Source organism: Populus nigra, chromosome 15 (genome assembly GCF_951802175.1).
Source record: "Populus nigra chromosome 15, ddPopNigr1.1, whole genome shotgun sequence".
NCBI classification, from domain to species: Eukaryota; Viridiplantae; Streptophyta; class Magnoliopsida; order Malpighiales; family Salicaceae; genus Populus; species Populus nigra.
Genome location: NC_084866.1, coordinates 12,100,738 through 12,113,680, shown reverse-complemented (window position 1 = coordinate 12,113,680; position 12,943 = coordinate 12,100,738). Strand labels below are relative to the sequence as shown.

Sequence of the window (12,943 nt, the reverse complement as noted above, 5' to 3'; positions counted from 1 at the left end):
TTAAACTACTCGTATGGCAGAATCTCCATCTTTCGAACTCCTCAGGCCCGGAGAGAGAGATTCATATGACAACTTTTCTATAGCATATGAAACAAGCATTTTTGTTTAACTAATAGTAAGAGCAGCATGTTCGTTGAGATTTTTTTTATATGCTACTAATTGTTTCCTGCCACATTCTTGCTTAACTAATAGCAAGAACAGTCCATTAATGAATGCTCTGCCTCATCATTATATGCTATGGAACTACATTAATAATATTGTATGCGAGGATATATTCTTGATTGCTCTGGATATGACTGGCATAATTGTTTCCTCTGTTCTCGTGTTTGATTCTTCTGATAATTTTTAAAATGAGATCATTAAAAAATATTTTTATTTAAAAAAAATGTTGTTTTAAGATAAATCTGAATTAATTCATTCACAAATAAATTAATCCGCGATCAAGTTAAACCAAGCCGGATCTCGACCCAGGGTGTCATTCCAAATAAATTAGAGTTTCTTTGATGATGAAGGAGAATAATAAAGAATAACAAGTTGCATTCTTCTATCTTCATCTTGTAAGTGTCCATAACCACAAAGGATCCTGTTCTTGTTTCTAATTCCGAGAGGCAAGGTGGTGTCGATGCCCCTTTTCCCATGCGAGAACACTGATAAAAAATGAATTACAAAAAAATATAGTGCAAGTCAATATTTTTTTTTAATCATACATGTTTATATAAACTTATATATATTTTAACTAATTTTTTAAAATTTTAAAATAATAACCAAATAAACCGCTAACAACACTAAATTTATGGCAATTAAACCGGTGATTGAGTAGAAGGAGACTGTTTGGTAATGAGGTTGCGTCTGTATTTTGTTTAAAATGCAGATACAACCTTTTTGGTAAAAAAAAAACACATTTTACTATTTATAGGTCCCACATGTTTTTGCGTTCGAAAACGCTAGGAAAAGAAAAGCAAGTAATTGCTGCTTCTTGCAACTGTTCATGCTAATTATTAACATGAACAGTGTAGCCAGCTCCACTGTTCCGGTTGGAGCGGTTCCGATTCATAGCTTAAAATGAATTGAATAAAGTCTGACCCAGTAAAATAAAAAATAAAAATTATTTTTTTATTTTTTAATTGTGGTTTATTCGAAAAACTAGTGTTTAATATTAATCAATGATACTACATAAATTAAACAGAAATCGCTTGATGACCTAACATTTACAGAATTTGATCGCAATCCCAATTTTATTCCTGATTATGTTTTACCTGATGTTGTTGCATGCTTAAAAAACCAAAAAACTGTAGTCCTTGTCGAATGTATTTCATACGTGATGGAATTGTAGATATTTTAATGGAACAATAAAAAATATTTTATATAAAGTATTATTTATTTCGTGATGTAATAACAATAATTAAATCTACAATATTTAATTAAAACCATCAATATTAATATATATTTTTTAAAATTATTTTATAACCTCAATTTCAAAAACATTATTAACCAAACACATTAAATTACCTTTTATTCAATCTTAATTTTAACCAAACATACATAAATATTAAATCAACCTCAACCAAAAACACTTTTTATAAAATAATTTTTTTAAAATAACAACTATAACCGTTATCATAATAACACCACAACTATCAATTAAGCTACAGCTCTCATGTTATCATATTTCTTTCCCTTTTTTTTTTATTATTGTGGGGTGTTCGTGCCAGCTTGCGCGTACCACGACTATTTTCCACGGCCCACTGAGCATCCTGCAAGCCCAGTGAGTAGGTAAGGCACCGCGAGGGTGACAGATATACACATAGAGAATCGAACTCGAAACAGGAACAGAACAAGTCACACATTTGACCACTAAACCAGACCCTCAAGTGTTATTATATTTCTTTCATATTATCATATTTATTTCTTGCACAGGATAGTTGTTGCCTGAAAAGCCGGCCCGTACTTCGCAAATGCAAGAATTTCCACAGCCAACTTTGAACCGCAGCATCGTCCGAAGTCCAACATGTTGAAAAGGATGTGTTTTTCGCCCGTGCTTTGTGCCCTAATTGGCGGGGATGACGAGTGTAGCCGACAATCATCATCATGGTCAAATGGCTCAGGTCATGTCTTGAAAGCTTCCTTGCTCCTTGCCCAGATTTGATTACTTTCTACTTTTTCATCGCAAAGAATGGAAGGCAAATGCATCACTTTAATATTCTAGTTAGGCAGATTCATTTAAAGGGATTCTATCACCTACATACATTTATATTATAAAAATATAGTGCTCCTAATTATTACAGGGCTCTAATCCAAACGTTGACTGAGACGTTACCATCCTTCCTAAAGAAATATTTATCAGGTTATTTCTTGTGCCCGCATGATTACCTCCCCATATTTTATTATATTTTTCTTTACAAAAGCCGGAACCTATAGTCTATGTAAATCGGTAGTACATGACTATCCTATCCGCCAATCCAAATCAATTATGTATATATATAATTAATATAGATATACAGGTCAGTTTACGTACACCTTAATTAATTTTATAGGCCTTGAAGTTAACAACTATATAAGTTTCCAGTATCCTTAAAGTTTGTGGGACTCGAATTGATGACTTCCAAGAAGCAAACTTAGAACCTGACCAGTTGAGTTACATCCCTCAGGATTAACTATGTACTCTTGTTATTTACATTTGATTAATAAGTATACTTGGTTTTCAAAGTTTTTTTTATATAAAAATATTAAATTGATATTTTTAAAAATAAAAAATCATTATAATATAGCTTCAAATAAAAAACATTATTACAAACACTTTTATATATAGCTATGAGTGTGGGCTTTAAATACAAGTTGGGTCCAAGATTTAACATGGTTTTTTTTTGTGGTCTAGCTTACATGGGCCATATGGAAAGAAGGGCTGGGGGGTGTGGATACTCTAAACTACAAGCCCAAATCTCCGATTGGGCTTTCATATATACTCCAATCCCCCATTGCTTTTGTTGCATGTCTCCTTCTACCTTTTGGTTTGCTAAATTACAAATATTTAATAATTCCCATTTCACATCAATCTTAATCAAGGCCATTAATCTGAGTAAAATAGACCCTTGCATATGGAATACCATGTTTTTTTCACCGGTATATCGCGTTCAATATTGTTTTTATCGTACGAGTCAAAATCTAGTTAGTATCATGTCACCAGCAACACTATAGCATTAAACTTTTATGTATAGTTTCCAAGATCATTGCATTGATTCTCTCTTATGTAAAAATGTTTCTATGTAAATATTAAATCATGCTTAAAATATTAAGGTAATTATCAAATCTTGTAACATATATTACTGACCATAGTCAACCGATCATATATAGATATTTATTAAATAAGGAACTTCGTTTATATGTACAGAATTAGTGAGCTCTTTTATCTTGATAAAATATTTAGCATACAAACTTTAACTAATTTTGATTTCGACTATTATTTCAACTACTGGTTGAATTTTATTTTTTTTACCTTACAAGACTGTAAGAATATTAGAAAGTCAAAATTCTATGTATACTAATTGAAATAGTTTTAAAAATAATGATGTATTTGATGAAATATATTTTTAGAAAAATATTGAGACAACAGCATATCGGATCGACCCGAACCAACTATGGTTAACCAATGAAACCTGTAATCTAAGATATAAAGTTGCGATAAAATCATGGAACCCATATCGAAACAAATTAGGAAGCTTGATTATAATAAACCAAATACTGAGGGGGAAAAAGGAAATAATTAAATTAAAAAATAAAAAAGACCAAAAACAAGTGACTCAAGTAAACCTATATCAGTGGTTGGCACAATGCTACGGGCCGGAGCAATCTTTCTAAGTGCAAGAAGAAAACATTAAGGGGTCGCTAGGTTTGCTAAAGAAGTGAAAGGTGAGCCTGGTTAATTTAATATGATATAAAATGACAACTTTAAATTAATAACATGAAAAATCAAGCAAGTTCGGGTGAATCTTTTCAATACAAGTTAATCTTTCAAAATTATAACTTGTGAAATTATAGACTCGACCTTAATGAAAAAGTTCAATTCTCAATCAATTTAATATTAAAGGATAAAATATAAAAAATTTGTCAATGTAGGAAAACAACAATAAGAAAAATAAGAATCAAACTTGATAGGAAAAAAAATGGAGGGTGAAATCTAAAAAAAATAAAATTATAAATCATCTTAAATAAAAAAAATGAAAAAAAGGAAACCAAATCCGAGAGATGAAAAAATTTGAGGATGAAATTTAAAATATTTTCCAATTTGAAATAAAATTTTCAAATTAAAATTAAGAAAACATTACCCAAATCTAAAGGAAAAATAAATTGAAGGACTGTTGTGAATTTTTTTAAGGGCACCACACAAATCGAGGTGGAAAAGAGAGAAAAAAAATAGAAAAAATCAAATTAGCCCCAAACTAGATAGAATCGCCATGACGAGCTATCCAGAGAAGAAGAGGATACCGAGACTAATCAAATGAGATAGCAGAATAACAATTTTAACCATAAAAATTAATCGCACGCATTATTCAAAAACAATGGAGCGACTGATACAAGCAACGCAAGCGTCAATAAGTTTTTAGTTTTTATTTATTTATCAAAATACAACATTGCTCCTATATATGACCAAATAATTATTATGAAAAAACTATTATAAAATTAAGAATAATCCCCTACATTCATACTACTTTTAGAATTTTAAATTTAAAGGCAATAAAATCATTAAATTGAAAAAATAAAAAAGCCCTTAAATCATAATTAAATGTTTTTTTCTTTTAAATGTAATCAATTAATTTAACCATGTTAAAAATTATGAAAATATCATATGTCCCTTAACAATTCTAGAATGATAAATGAACCCGTGAAAAAGATCATTTAACCTTCAAAATCCAATGCATCTAATTTTTTTTTATTCCGTTTTCTTTTCTCTTGATTTATGCTTGTGTGAAGAACAAATGATGTTCTACAATTAATAATTTCTCTCTCTTATCCAATTGAAGGTGTGCCATCCATTTTGAGAACGACGAAGCAATTCACCAAAGCGACAGTTTTGGACTCGAGCTCGCATGATTTGACATTTGAAGTGGTGATTGCATGGATGGAATGGAGATTTTAACCAACTAGGCTTGGCTTTCTCTGTACCAAACTGTCTCCACTCTCTATAATAGAGCGTTGTGAAGTGAAATAAAGTAGAAACTGTGGTAAAATATCCTCACCAATGGTGAAATAACTCCAGGGAAAAGGGCCACGCACCCGTTTCTTTTTTCTTGTATGTTTCGCCATGGCTTGTCTATAGCATCAGCGTCGATGACTCCAAATTATTCCTCAATGTTTCCTTTCTTTGTCAATCAACAAAGAAAGGAAAAAGAAAAAAGAAAAGAGCAGAAAAGTTGGGCTCGATTAGTTGTTTGATTGAACTGATCTTAATGCTGGTCGGTTGGTCCAATGGGAATATCTGAAATTTCCTTATTGCCTTTTCTGGTTGCTCTCGAGAGGAAGCAAGCTTAATCATATTCATGGATGGTTGAAGTTGCTGTTGTGGCAGTATTCAGCTCGCATTTCTTTTCTTATTCAGCCCACCTGGAGTTTTTTTCCGGATAAATTGCTAGCAGTATTCTAAAACTACATGCGTGTGTATTTTTGATTAATATGGTTATCCGGGTTATTTTAAAGTTAATGATCATATAAGTATCTAGTACTGGCTTTGAGATTTGTAACACTCAAATTGATAATCTTTTAAAAATAAATCCAGAATCTGACCAATTAAACTACATCACTTGTCCTATAACTATATTTACTGAGATAGTTGGATGTTGCAGCTTTTCCTGTTTTTTTTTTTAATTATTGTTGTAAGATCCAATGACTCTTGATGACATGATCTACTTGTAGAAACATGACTAGTCTAGAGACTCATGGCTCCTGGAAGTGCTTAGCCTCGGTTTACTATGCTGTGTCAGGACGACAAATTCCATGGATCAAAGACATGCATGGCATGCTTGTTATTATAATGAAATTGCTTAAATCAACAAGGGCCTGCCTGTTCATGCTTTTTCTCGGTTCAACTTGTTTGTGGCAGCTGAAACTTTTCATCGTTTGAAGTCGTAAATTTATCATAATCTCATCTTTGCACCTCTCAGATAGCAGACATCTTAAGGAGGTGATTATTCTGAAACTGCTGTTAACATGAAGAATGACAGGTGATAAATTGTACAGGAAAAATAGCAAGTAATTAATGATATCTATTTCCATTTCATCATGGGTTTGATGCGGGTGAATTCCTGGTAAATCCAATATCCAGATCCACCAATGAATTTGGATTAACTAAGCTTGAAGACCTGAGCTCAGTCCGAAGAAGTCGACGAAGCTGAAAATGCTTGTACAGATCCTCAGAAAGTGTGCGTCTGGTTTCCAAAGCATCAACGGTTCAGGATTTGAAGCTTTGTACCAAATGTTATGACCGAATTTTTTTTTTTTAATTATGAATGTACATATTTTTTAAAATTCTCAAATTAACAATTATATAAACTTTTAATAATTAAAAAAAAATATTATAACACTCAAATTAATAAATTTAAAATATAAATTTAAAATCTAATTAATTAAACTATATTTTTTTATTTCTCGTCATCACCAATTTACTTACCAGCACAACCTGCACGTGCATTTAGCATTGCATTTTAAAAATATTTTATGAAAATTTAAATTTGTTTTTATTTTAAATTAATATATTTTTGATATTTTTAAATTATTTTTATATACTGATGTTAAAAATAATTTTTAAAAAATAAAAATTATTATTAACATATTTTTTTAAATAAAAAATATTTTAAAAAACAACAACAAATACACCCCACAGCACTTTCAACAAACATTTAATGGAGCTTTGACAATCTTACATTAGAGTAATTTTTGTTTTATAATATAAAAGGACCCTGCCCTGCTTCTACTTTTTGGAGATTGGCATCATTGATTCTCCATTATCACGTTAATATTATATTTACCATTAAATCCTAATCTTTCCATAAACTATTATTAGCAATGAGTACCATCAATTTTTCATCTTTCCCTTTAGCTATTTCTTTGTCTTCTTATCGACAGCTTTTTGTTGCTAAGCATAATTTCTGTTTCTACTTTTTTTTTCAAGTATTTTCTATTTGAAAAAATATTAAATTAATATTTTTTTTATAATTCTAATGTGCTGATTTTTAAAATAAAAAAATAAAAAATAGCTTTAATATATTTTTAATAAAAACTATTTTACACTGTAATCCCAAAAATCCAAGACATGGGGGTGTCCTTTGATCCTGCCATTAATATCATACTGTGAAGTTTTTAAGAGTGTTTTCTGAAAAATAGCACCTCTCGAACAAGTTTTGGAAAACTAAGCATATTTCTAAGAAGTTTTGAGAAATAGGATATTTCAGTTTCTCAATACTAATTCATTTAAATTCTAATAATTTTTTAAAACTTGTTAAGTTAATTAATCATTAATAATAAAAATAATTAGTTGTAGTTAATTTAAATTTCAATGGAATTCCTTATTTATAATAATTTTTAGTAAAACTTTGAGAATATATATAATAGCAGTTTTGTATGAGTTAGGTTTTAATTCCATATTTTCTTAGTTTAATTTAATCATATCTAATATCAGATGTATTCATCAATAACCAAATGCACCTGGAAAAATAATTAGTTATTTTAAATAAAAATAAATTAAATTATTAAAAAACACCATTTCAATCAAATATATATAAAGTTTATATATTATTTCAATGCTCGGTGTCCTAGAATTTCTGGAATAGTAGCATGTTGGATTCATTCTTATAATAATATTTTTAACTATACTGGTATGAATATGTTATGGAGCAACGAATTTTTTTTAGTTTAATATAGGTGTTTGGGTCAATTTATATATATCTCAATTAATTTTTATTTAGAATAATAGATGCTAGTAATTTTTAGTCTTATTATTTTATTTAATTTAATCATCTTGACGTATGGTCCATTTATTTTGCTGGGTTTTTATGCTAGATGACCACCATGATAAAAGATGTGTATTTTGAGAATATCTGACACGTGGGAATCCTAGCATCTTAGCCTTAGGCACCAGATGCTACTCATAAATACATAAACATACCCTGTTTGTTTTTTCATTTTAAAAGTATTATTAAAAAACTTAATTTTTTTTACTTTAAATTAATATTTTTTTAATATTTTTTAATATTTTGATATAGTAATATTAAAAATAATTTTTAAAAAATAAAAAAATATCATTTTAATATATTTTTAAATAAAAAATATTTTAAAAAACCATTGTAATCACACTTCCAAATAAACCAAAAAAATATAGAAAACAAAAATAGAAAATATGTCTAGGAATATATATATATATATATATATATATATATATATATATATATATATATAAACATCTTGGTGGAAAAATCAGTGGACTACAGCAATTGGAAAAAATGAAGAATATGTTGACAAAGCATCCCTTCCAAAGTCCCAGAAGAAGAGAGAACGAGAAAAAAAAAATCGTCGAAGAAATTAAGAGAAAGGCAAAGGAAAGTTACAAGAGGAAAAAAAAAAAAAAAAAAAAAAAAAGGTCATCACTGAAAAAAGTCGAGAAAATAGAATTAGTAAATTCGAATTCTTTCAGCTTTTTATTACTATATCCTTTTTGAAGAATCTTTTTTTTTTTTTTTTTAAGGTTCGATATCTGTAAAACATGGAGAGAAATCTCCGTCTATGCAGCAGAAATTAATGGGAAAAAGTCACTTTCTACATCAAGCATATTTTGCCACTCAAAAGTGAGATTACAAATACTTAACAAAAAATTTAAAATACTAAACTTGGGATATACATTATTAATATATAATTTTTTAATTTTTTTAATTTTAAATTAATATTTTTTTGATATTTTCAGATATTTTAATGTGTTAGTGTTAAAAATAATTTTTTAAAAAATAAAATAAAAATATTATTTTGATGTATTTTCTAATAAAAAATATTATCACACTCTCAAACATCCGAAACCTTTCTTTACTATTATCAATTTTCAAAGTTATCAATAAATCATATAAAAGAAAAGTGTTGATAATGTAGTCACAATGATTGAGATATCATATTATAATTATAATGAAACATGTAACGTGTGACTTGATTTTCAAGCATTTGATTAGAATTTAAAATGTAATTTAATTTATTATATAAATTAATTTATATAATAATATTACCACAGAATAAAAAAATTATATGAATTATTCACATTTAACCTGAAGTGTTTTTTTCTCCCCTAACCATCCTTGAAATTTAAATAAGATGCAGTAAAAGCAATATATATTTATATTACATAAAAAAATACAAAATTTCGAAAAGAAAGATATAAAAGAAGTGGGAAGCTAAGCTAAGCTAAACTCAAGGAAAGGATCCAACGGTCAAGATTGGACGAAAACATTAACCAGGGTTGAGAAGGTGTTGTCTCCAAACTCAAACTCTCTCAATCTTTTTATCTGTCTATCTATATCGAAGGAAGGCATAAAATAGAAGTGGCGGTGCCCTGTCCTCTTCTGTCTCGAGAAGTCATCATCCTCTTCCATTATTTTTTCCTTTTCTGCTCGAGAGAGAACCGAACCAACCAACATGTCGGACGAGGAGCACCACTTTGAATCAAAGGCTGATGCAGGAGCCTCCAAGACTTACCCTCAGCAAGCTGGTACTATCCGCAAGAATGGCTATATAGTCATCAAGAACCGTCCTTGCAAGGTCTTATCCCCTCTTTTTTTCTCTTTTTTTTATGTTCTTGTTATGGATTCTATCTGGGTTTTTGTTTTTTCTCTCCAGATCTCAGTGTGCTCTTTGTAAATTGATTAATAAGTCATGCTATTTACAAAGGTGATTTTTAAAAAAAAAAATCAAAAAGTGATTTTTATCCGAGTTAATACTTGGATTTCTTTAGAATTAATATATCTTTTTGGGGATGTTTCAAAAAAAAGAAGAGAGAGTTGATTTTGATGTTGATGGTGTATCCTGAGAATTGTTCTTCTCCTGTAGGGGTTTTGTGTGTCTAAAAATTTGTAATTTTTAAATTATGTTTATGTGTGGCTTTGTTACGCGTGTGTGCACCTTTTTATGGTAGATTTAAAGGTCGATGTCTTTATGTGCTATTTGTGACAAGATTTCAGACAGTGGGAATTAGCGTATTAAAACCTTAGAAAATTTTGAGCTTTCACAGGCTGCATGTGGGTGGTGCCCCTCGAGTCTACCTTGGTTTTGGCACTTTAGTATCAGAGAATCCTCGCAATGTAACAATCAAAAGATAATACATGAGTGGATAAAAAATGGCATGGAGTGATTTAATTTTACTCCACTGATTCATCTTGCCATGCCATCCAGGGAATTTAATACAGTGCGACCATACAAGGGTCTTTTTTGTTTCTATGTACTAAAAATTAGCTGGAACAATGGAGTCTTTTTCACAAAAGTAAAGATGCCTCAAAGTCCTAGCTTTCATATGTTTGCCAAATCTCATAACTTATTGAAAATCCCCAAATTGCCAGAGTTTGGTTAAAAAAAGTTGCATGTAACCCTAGATCATAAATACCCCCATAAGCATATATAATTGCTTCAGTGAGAACTGGATCTGAACCTGCAGTGCAACAATTGTTGTTTGGAATTTATCATCGTTCCAATAGTAACAATGGTCCTTGATCATGACCAAATGTGGATTGAATGTCATGCTGGACAGACGTGTGAAATTGCAGCTCTGTGAAATTGTTTTCATGCCTGTGTGGAGTGCTGCAACTTAGTGTCTCTTGCAAGACATCCTCCAAAACAATGATATTAGCTTGCATGTCTGCAAATGTCGCTAAAAACATCAATACCAATAAGTGTGTATCAGAGGATTATTTAGATAGGTGGTGGTGCTCTCTTTGGTTGGTTCAGATGGCATCACGTATAGTTATAACTAGGTATAAGGTGCCATCTCCCATGCATGCTAAAACAAGCTTATATGTGCAGCAGTGAAGTTTGGGAGCAAAATGCTTTAATGATGATTAGCTTCTAACAACAGTTCTTTATTTTCTTGCTCTGCCCAATAATAATGAGTTTTTGTTCATTTGAAAAGTACAGGTTGTTGAGGTTTCCACCTCAAAGACAGGCAAGCATGGACATGCTAAGTGCCACTTTGTGGGGATTGATATATTTAATGGGAAAAAGCTTGAAGATATTGTTCCTTCATCTCACAACTGTGATGTAATACTCTTTGCTAATCTCACAGTTTATATATGTTTATTTCTTGTTACAAGTGCCTTTGTTCTTGTTTTGATAAATTTCTGTTTTGACAGGTTCCCCATGTTAATCGTACTGATTATCAGCTGATTGATATCTCTGAAGATGGCTTTGTAAGTTTGTGTAATTTCAACTGTTCAAGTAAATTTTGTCTTGTGCTGATTACTAGTCTGGCTGCCCTATCTGTTTAATGGGACAAGTTGGGAAGCTTTGCCTATAATCTATTGCATGCCTTTTTGTAATGAATAAATTTCAACTGGGAAAACTACTGTGATTTTTTCATCTCCATGTATAAAAGGCTTGGAATTTAAATTTGATGTGTAGTGCTAAACTATGTGAGACCCAAGGTTCTATGGTGTAAATCCAACTGAAACTAGAAGCATAAATTGCTAATTTCAACTATGGAACTATTAATATCAATATTTTTCTGATGCATATTAAATAATGACTTGCTTCAGGGAAGGCTGTAGAATACTAGAGAGGAGAAAATGGCAAAAGCAATGGTTTCCAATTGAGTTGGTTGTCTTATTTTTTAGCTTTGTTACAGTGACTTAACTAATTGATGTTTAAATTCATGTAGGTGAGTCTTTTGACTGAAAATGGAAATACCAAGGATGATCTGAGGCTTCCCACTGATGATAGTCTGCTTACTCCGGTATTTTACTGGCTTCCCTTTTTCTGGTCCCTGCTTCGTGTCTTGACTTGCTTGTGCATTAATATTTGTTGAGCCTTTCTCTGTTTCCATAGGCTCTAGTTGGTTTTCATTCCGAAAACTGAAATTTTGTTTTTGTTATTTTGTGTATATAGATTAAAGATGGGTTTGGTGAAGGAAAGGACCTTGTGGTGACTGTCATGTCTGCCATGGGAGAGGAGCAGATCTGTGCCCTCAAGGACATTGGTCCAAAAAATTGAATATGATGCTGTAGCAGCAGCTATAGCTGATGGCAAAGCGAGTTTTATGTTGCTAACAAGGATTTTTATCCACTATGCGTTGTGTACAACAAACTTATAAGACAGTATTTTAGACATGTCATTAAAACTCGCAAGGCATGTCATGGAGGTGGAAGAGGACACAGGAGATGCTTATTCCCTGATGAAGGGAACTAGGTTTTCAGCAGGATGGAATTTATATATATATATCTACTTCACATTTGTCTGTGCTACTTAAAGATAAATAAAGGTTTGTGCGCAACCCTTTTCCTTTCAGCTCGTACAGCTATAGATTTAAAGAGCCAATTCATGTCTATCGTCGGTGTCACCAAAGGCATGCTGTGATTATTCTGTCTGTTATGAGAAATCTTGTGCCGTGCTGTGTCTGGATCCAGCCTCAAATCACAACACCAGTTATAGCTGGATCAGGTGGAGTGTGCTACCTTTGTGATTATTTTTAGTTTGGCTATGAGAAATCCCTTGCCCTGGCGGCGTTTCTTAAAGCGTTGGAAATTTTCGTTAGTTCTTATGTTACCTTTCCTGGTTAATCCTCGGCTAAACTGGGAAACCGCAAATTTCAACTCCCTGGTCAATCATCCATTATCTGTACACAGGCTATTGAGTAGTGAGTAGTTTGTAGGGTCACAAAGGAAAGGTCATGTTGGGTCGAAAGGCAGGCAAGTGCTGGTGGTCAGATTTGGGA

General features: G+C 31.1%; 1 protein-coding gene across 1 annotated transcript; it reads left to right on the top strand.

Moving 5' to 3' along the window:
• Nucleotides 1-9,530: 9,530 nt before the first annotated feature.
• LOC133674579 (eukaryotic translation initiation factor 5A-like) lies at nt 9,531-12,516 on the top strand. Its single transcript, XM_062095766.1, has 5 exons — nt 9,531-9,786; nt 11,152-11,274; nt 11,367-11,423; nt 11,891-11,965; nt 12,118-12,516. Exons 1-5 carry the CDS (start codon nt 9,664-9,666, stop codon nt 12,220-12,222), a joined length of 483 nt encoding a protein of 160 aa, XP_061951750.1. The 5' UTR covers nt 9,531-9,663; the 3' UTR covers nt 12,223-12,516.
• The last annotated feature ends 427 nt before the right edge of the window (nt 12,517-12,943 follow it).

Bases quoted from the DNA above. Each gene is read 5' to 3' on its own strand.
- LOC133674579 (XM_062095766.1), top strand. From the start codon at position 9,664: ATGTCGGACGAGGAGCACCACTTTGAATCAAAGGCTGATGCAGGAGCC. The intron at 11,424-11,890 runs GTAAGTTTGTGT...AAATTCATGTAG, and splicing joins ATATCTCTGAAGATGGCTTT to GTGAGTCTTTTGACTGAAAA. The intron at 11,966-12,117 runs GTATTTTACTGG...TTGTGTATATAG, and splicing joins ATGATAGTCTGCTTACTCCG to ATTAAAGATGGGTTTGGTGA.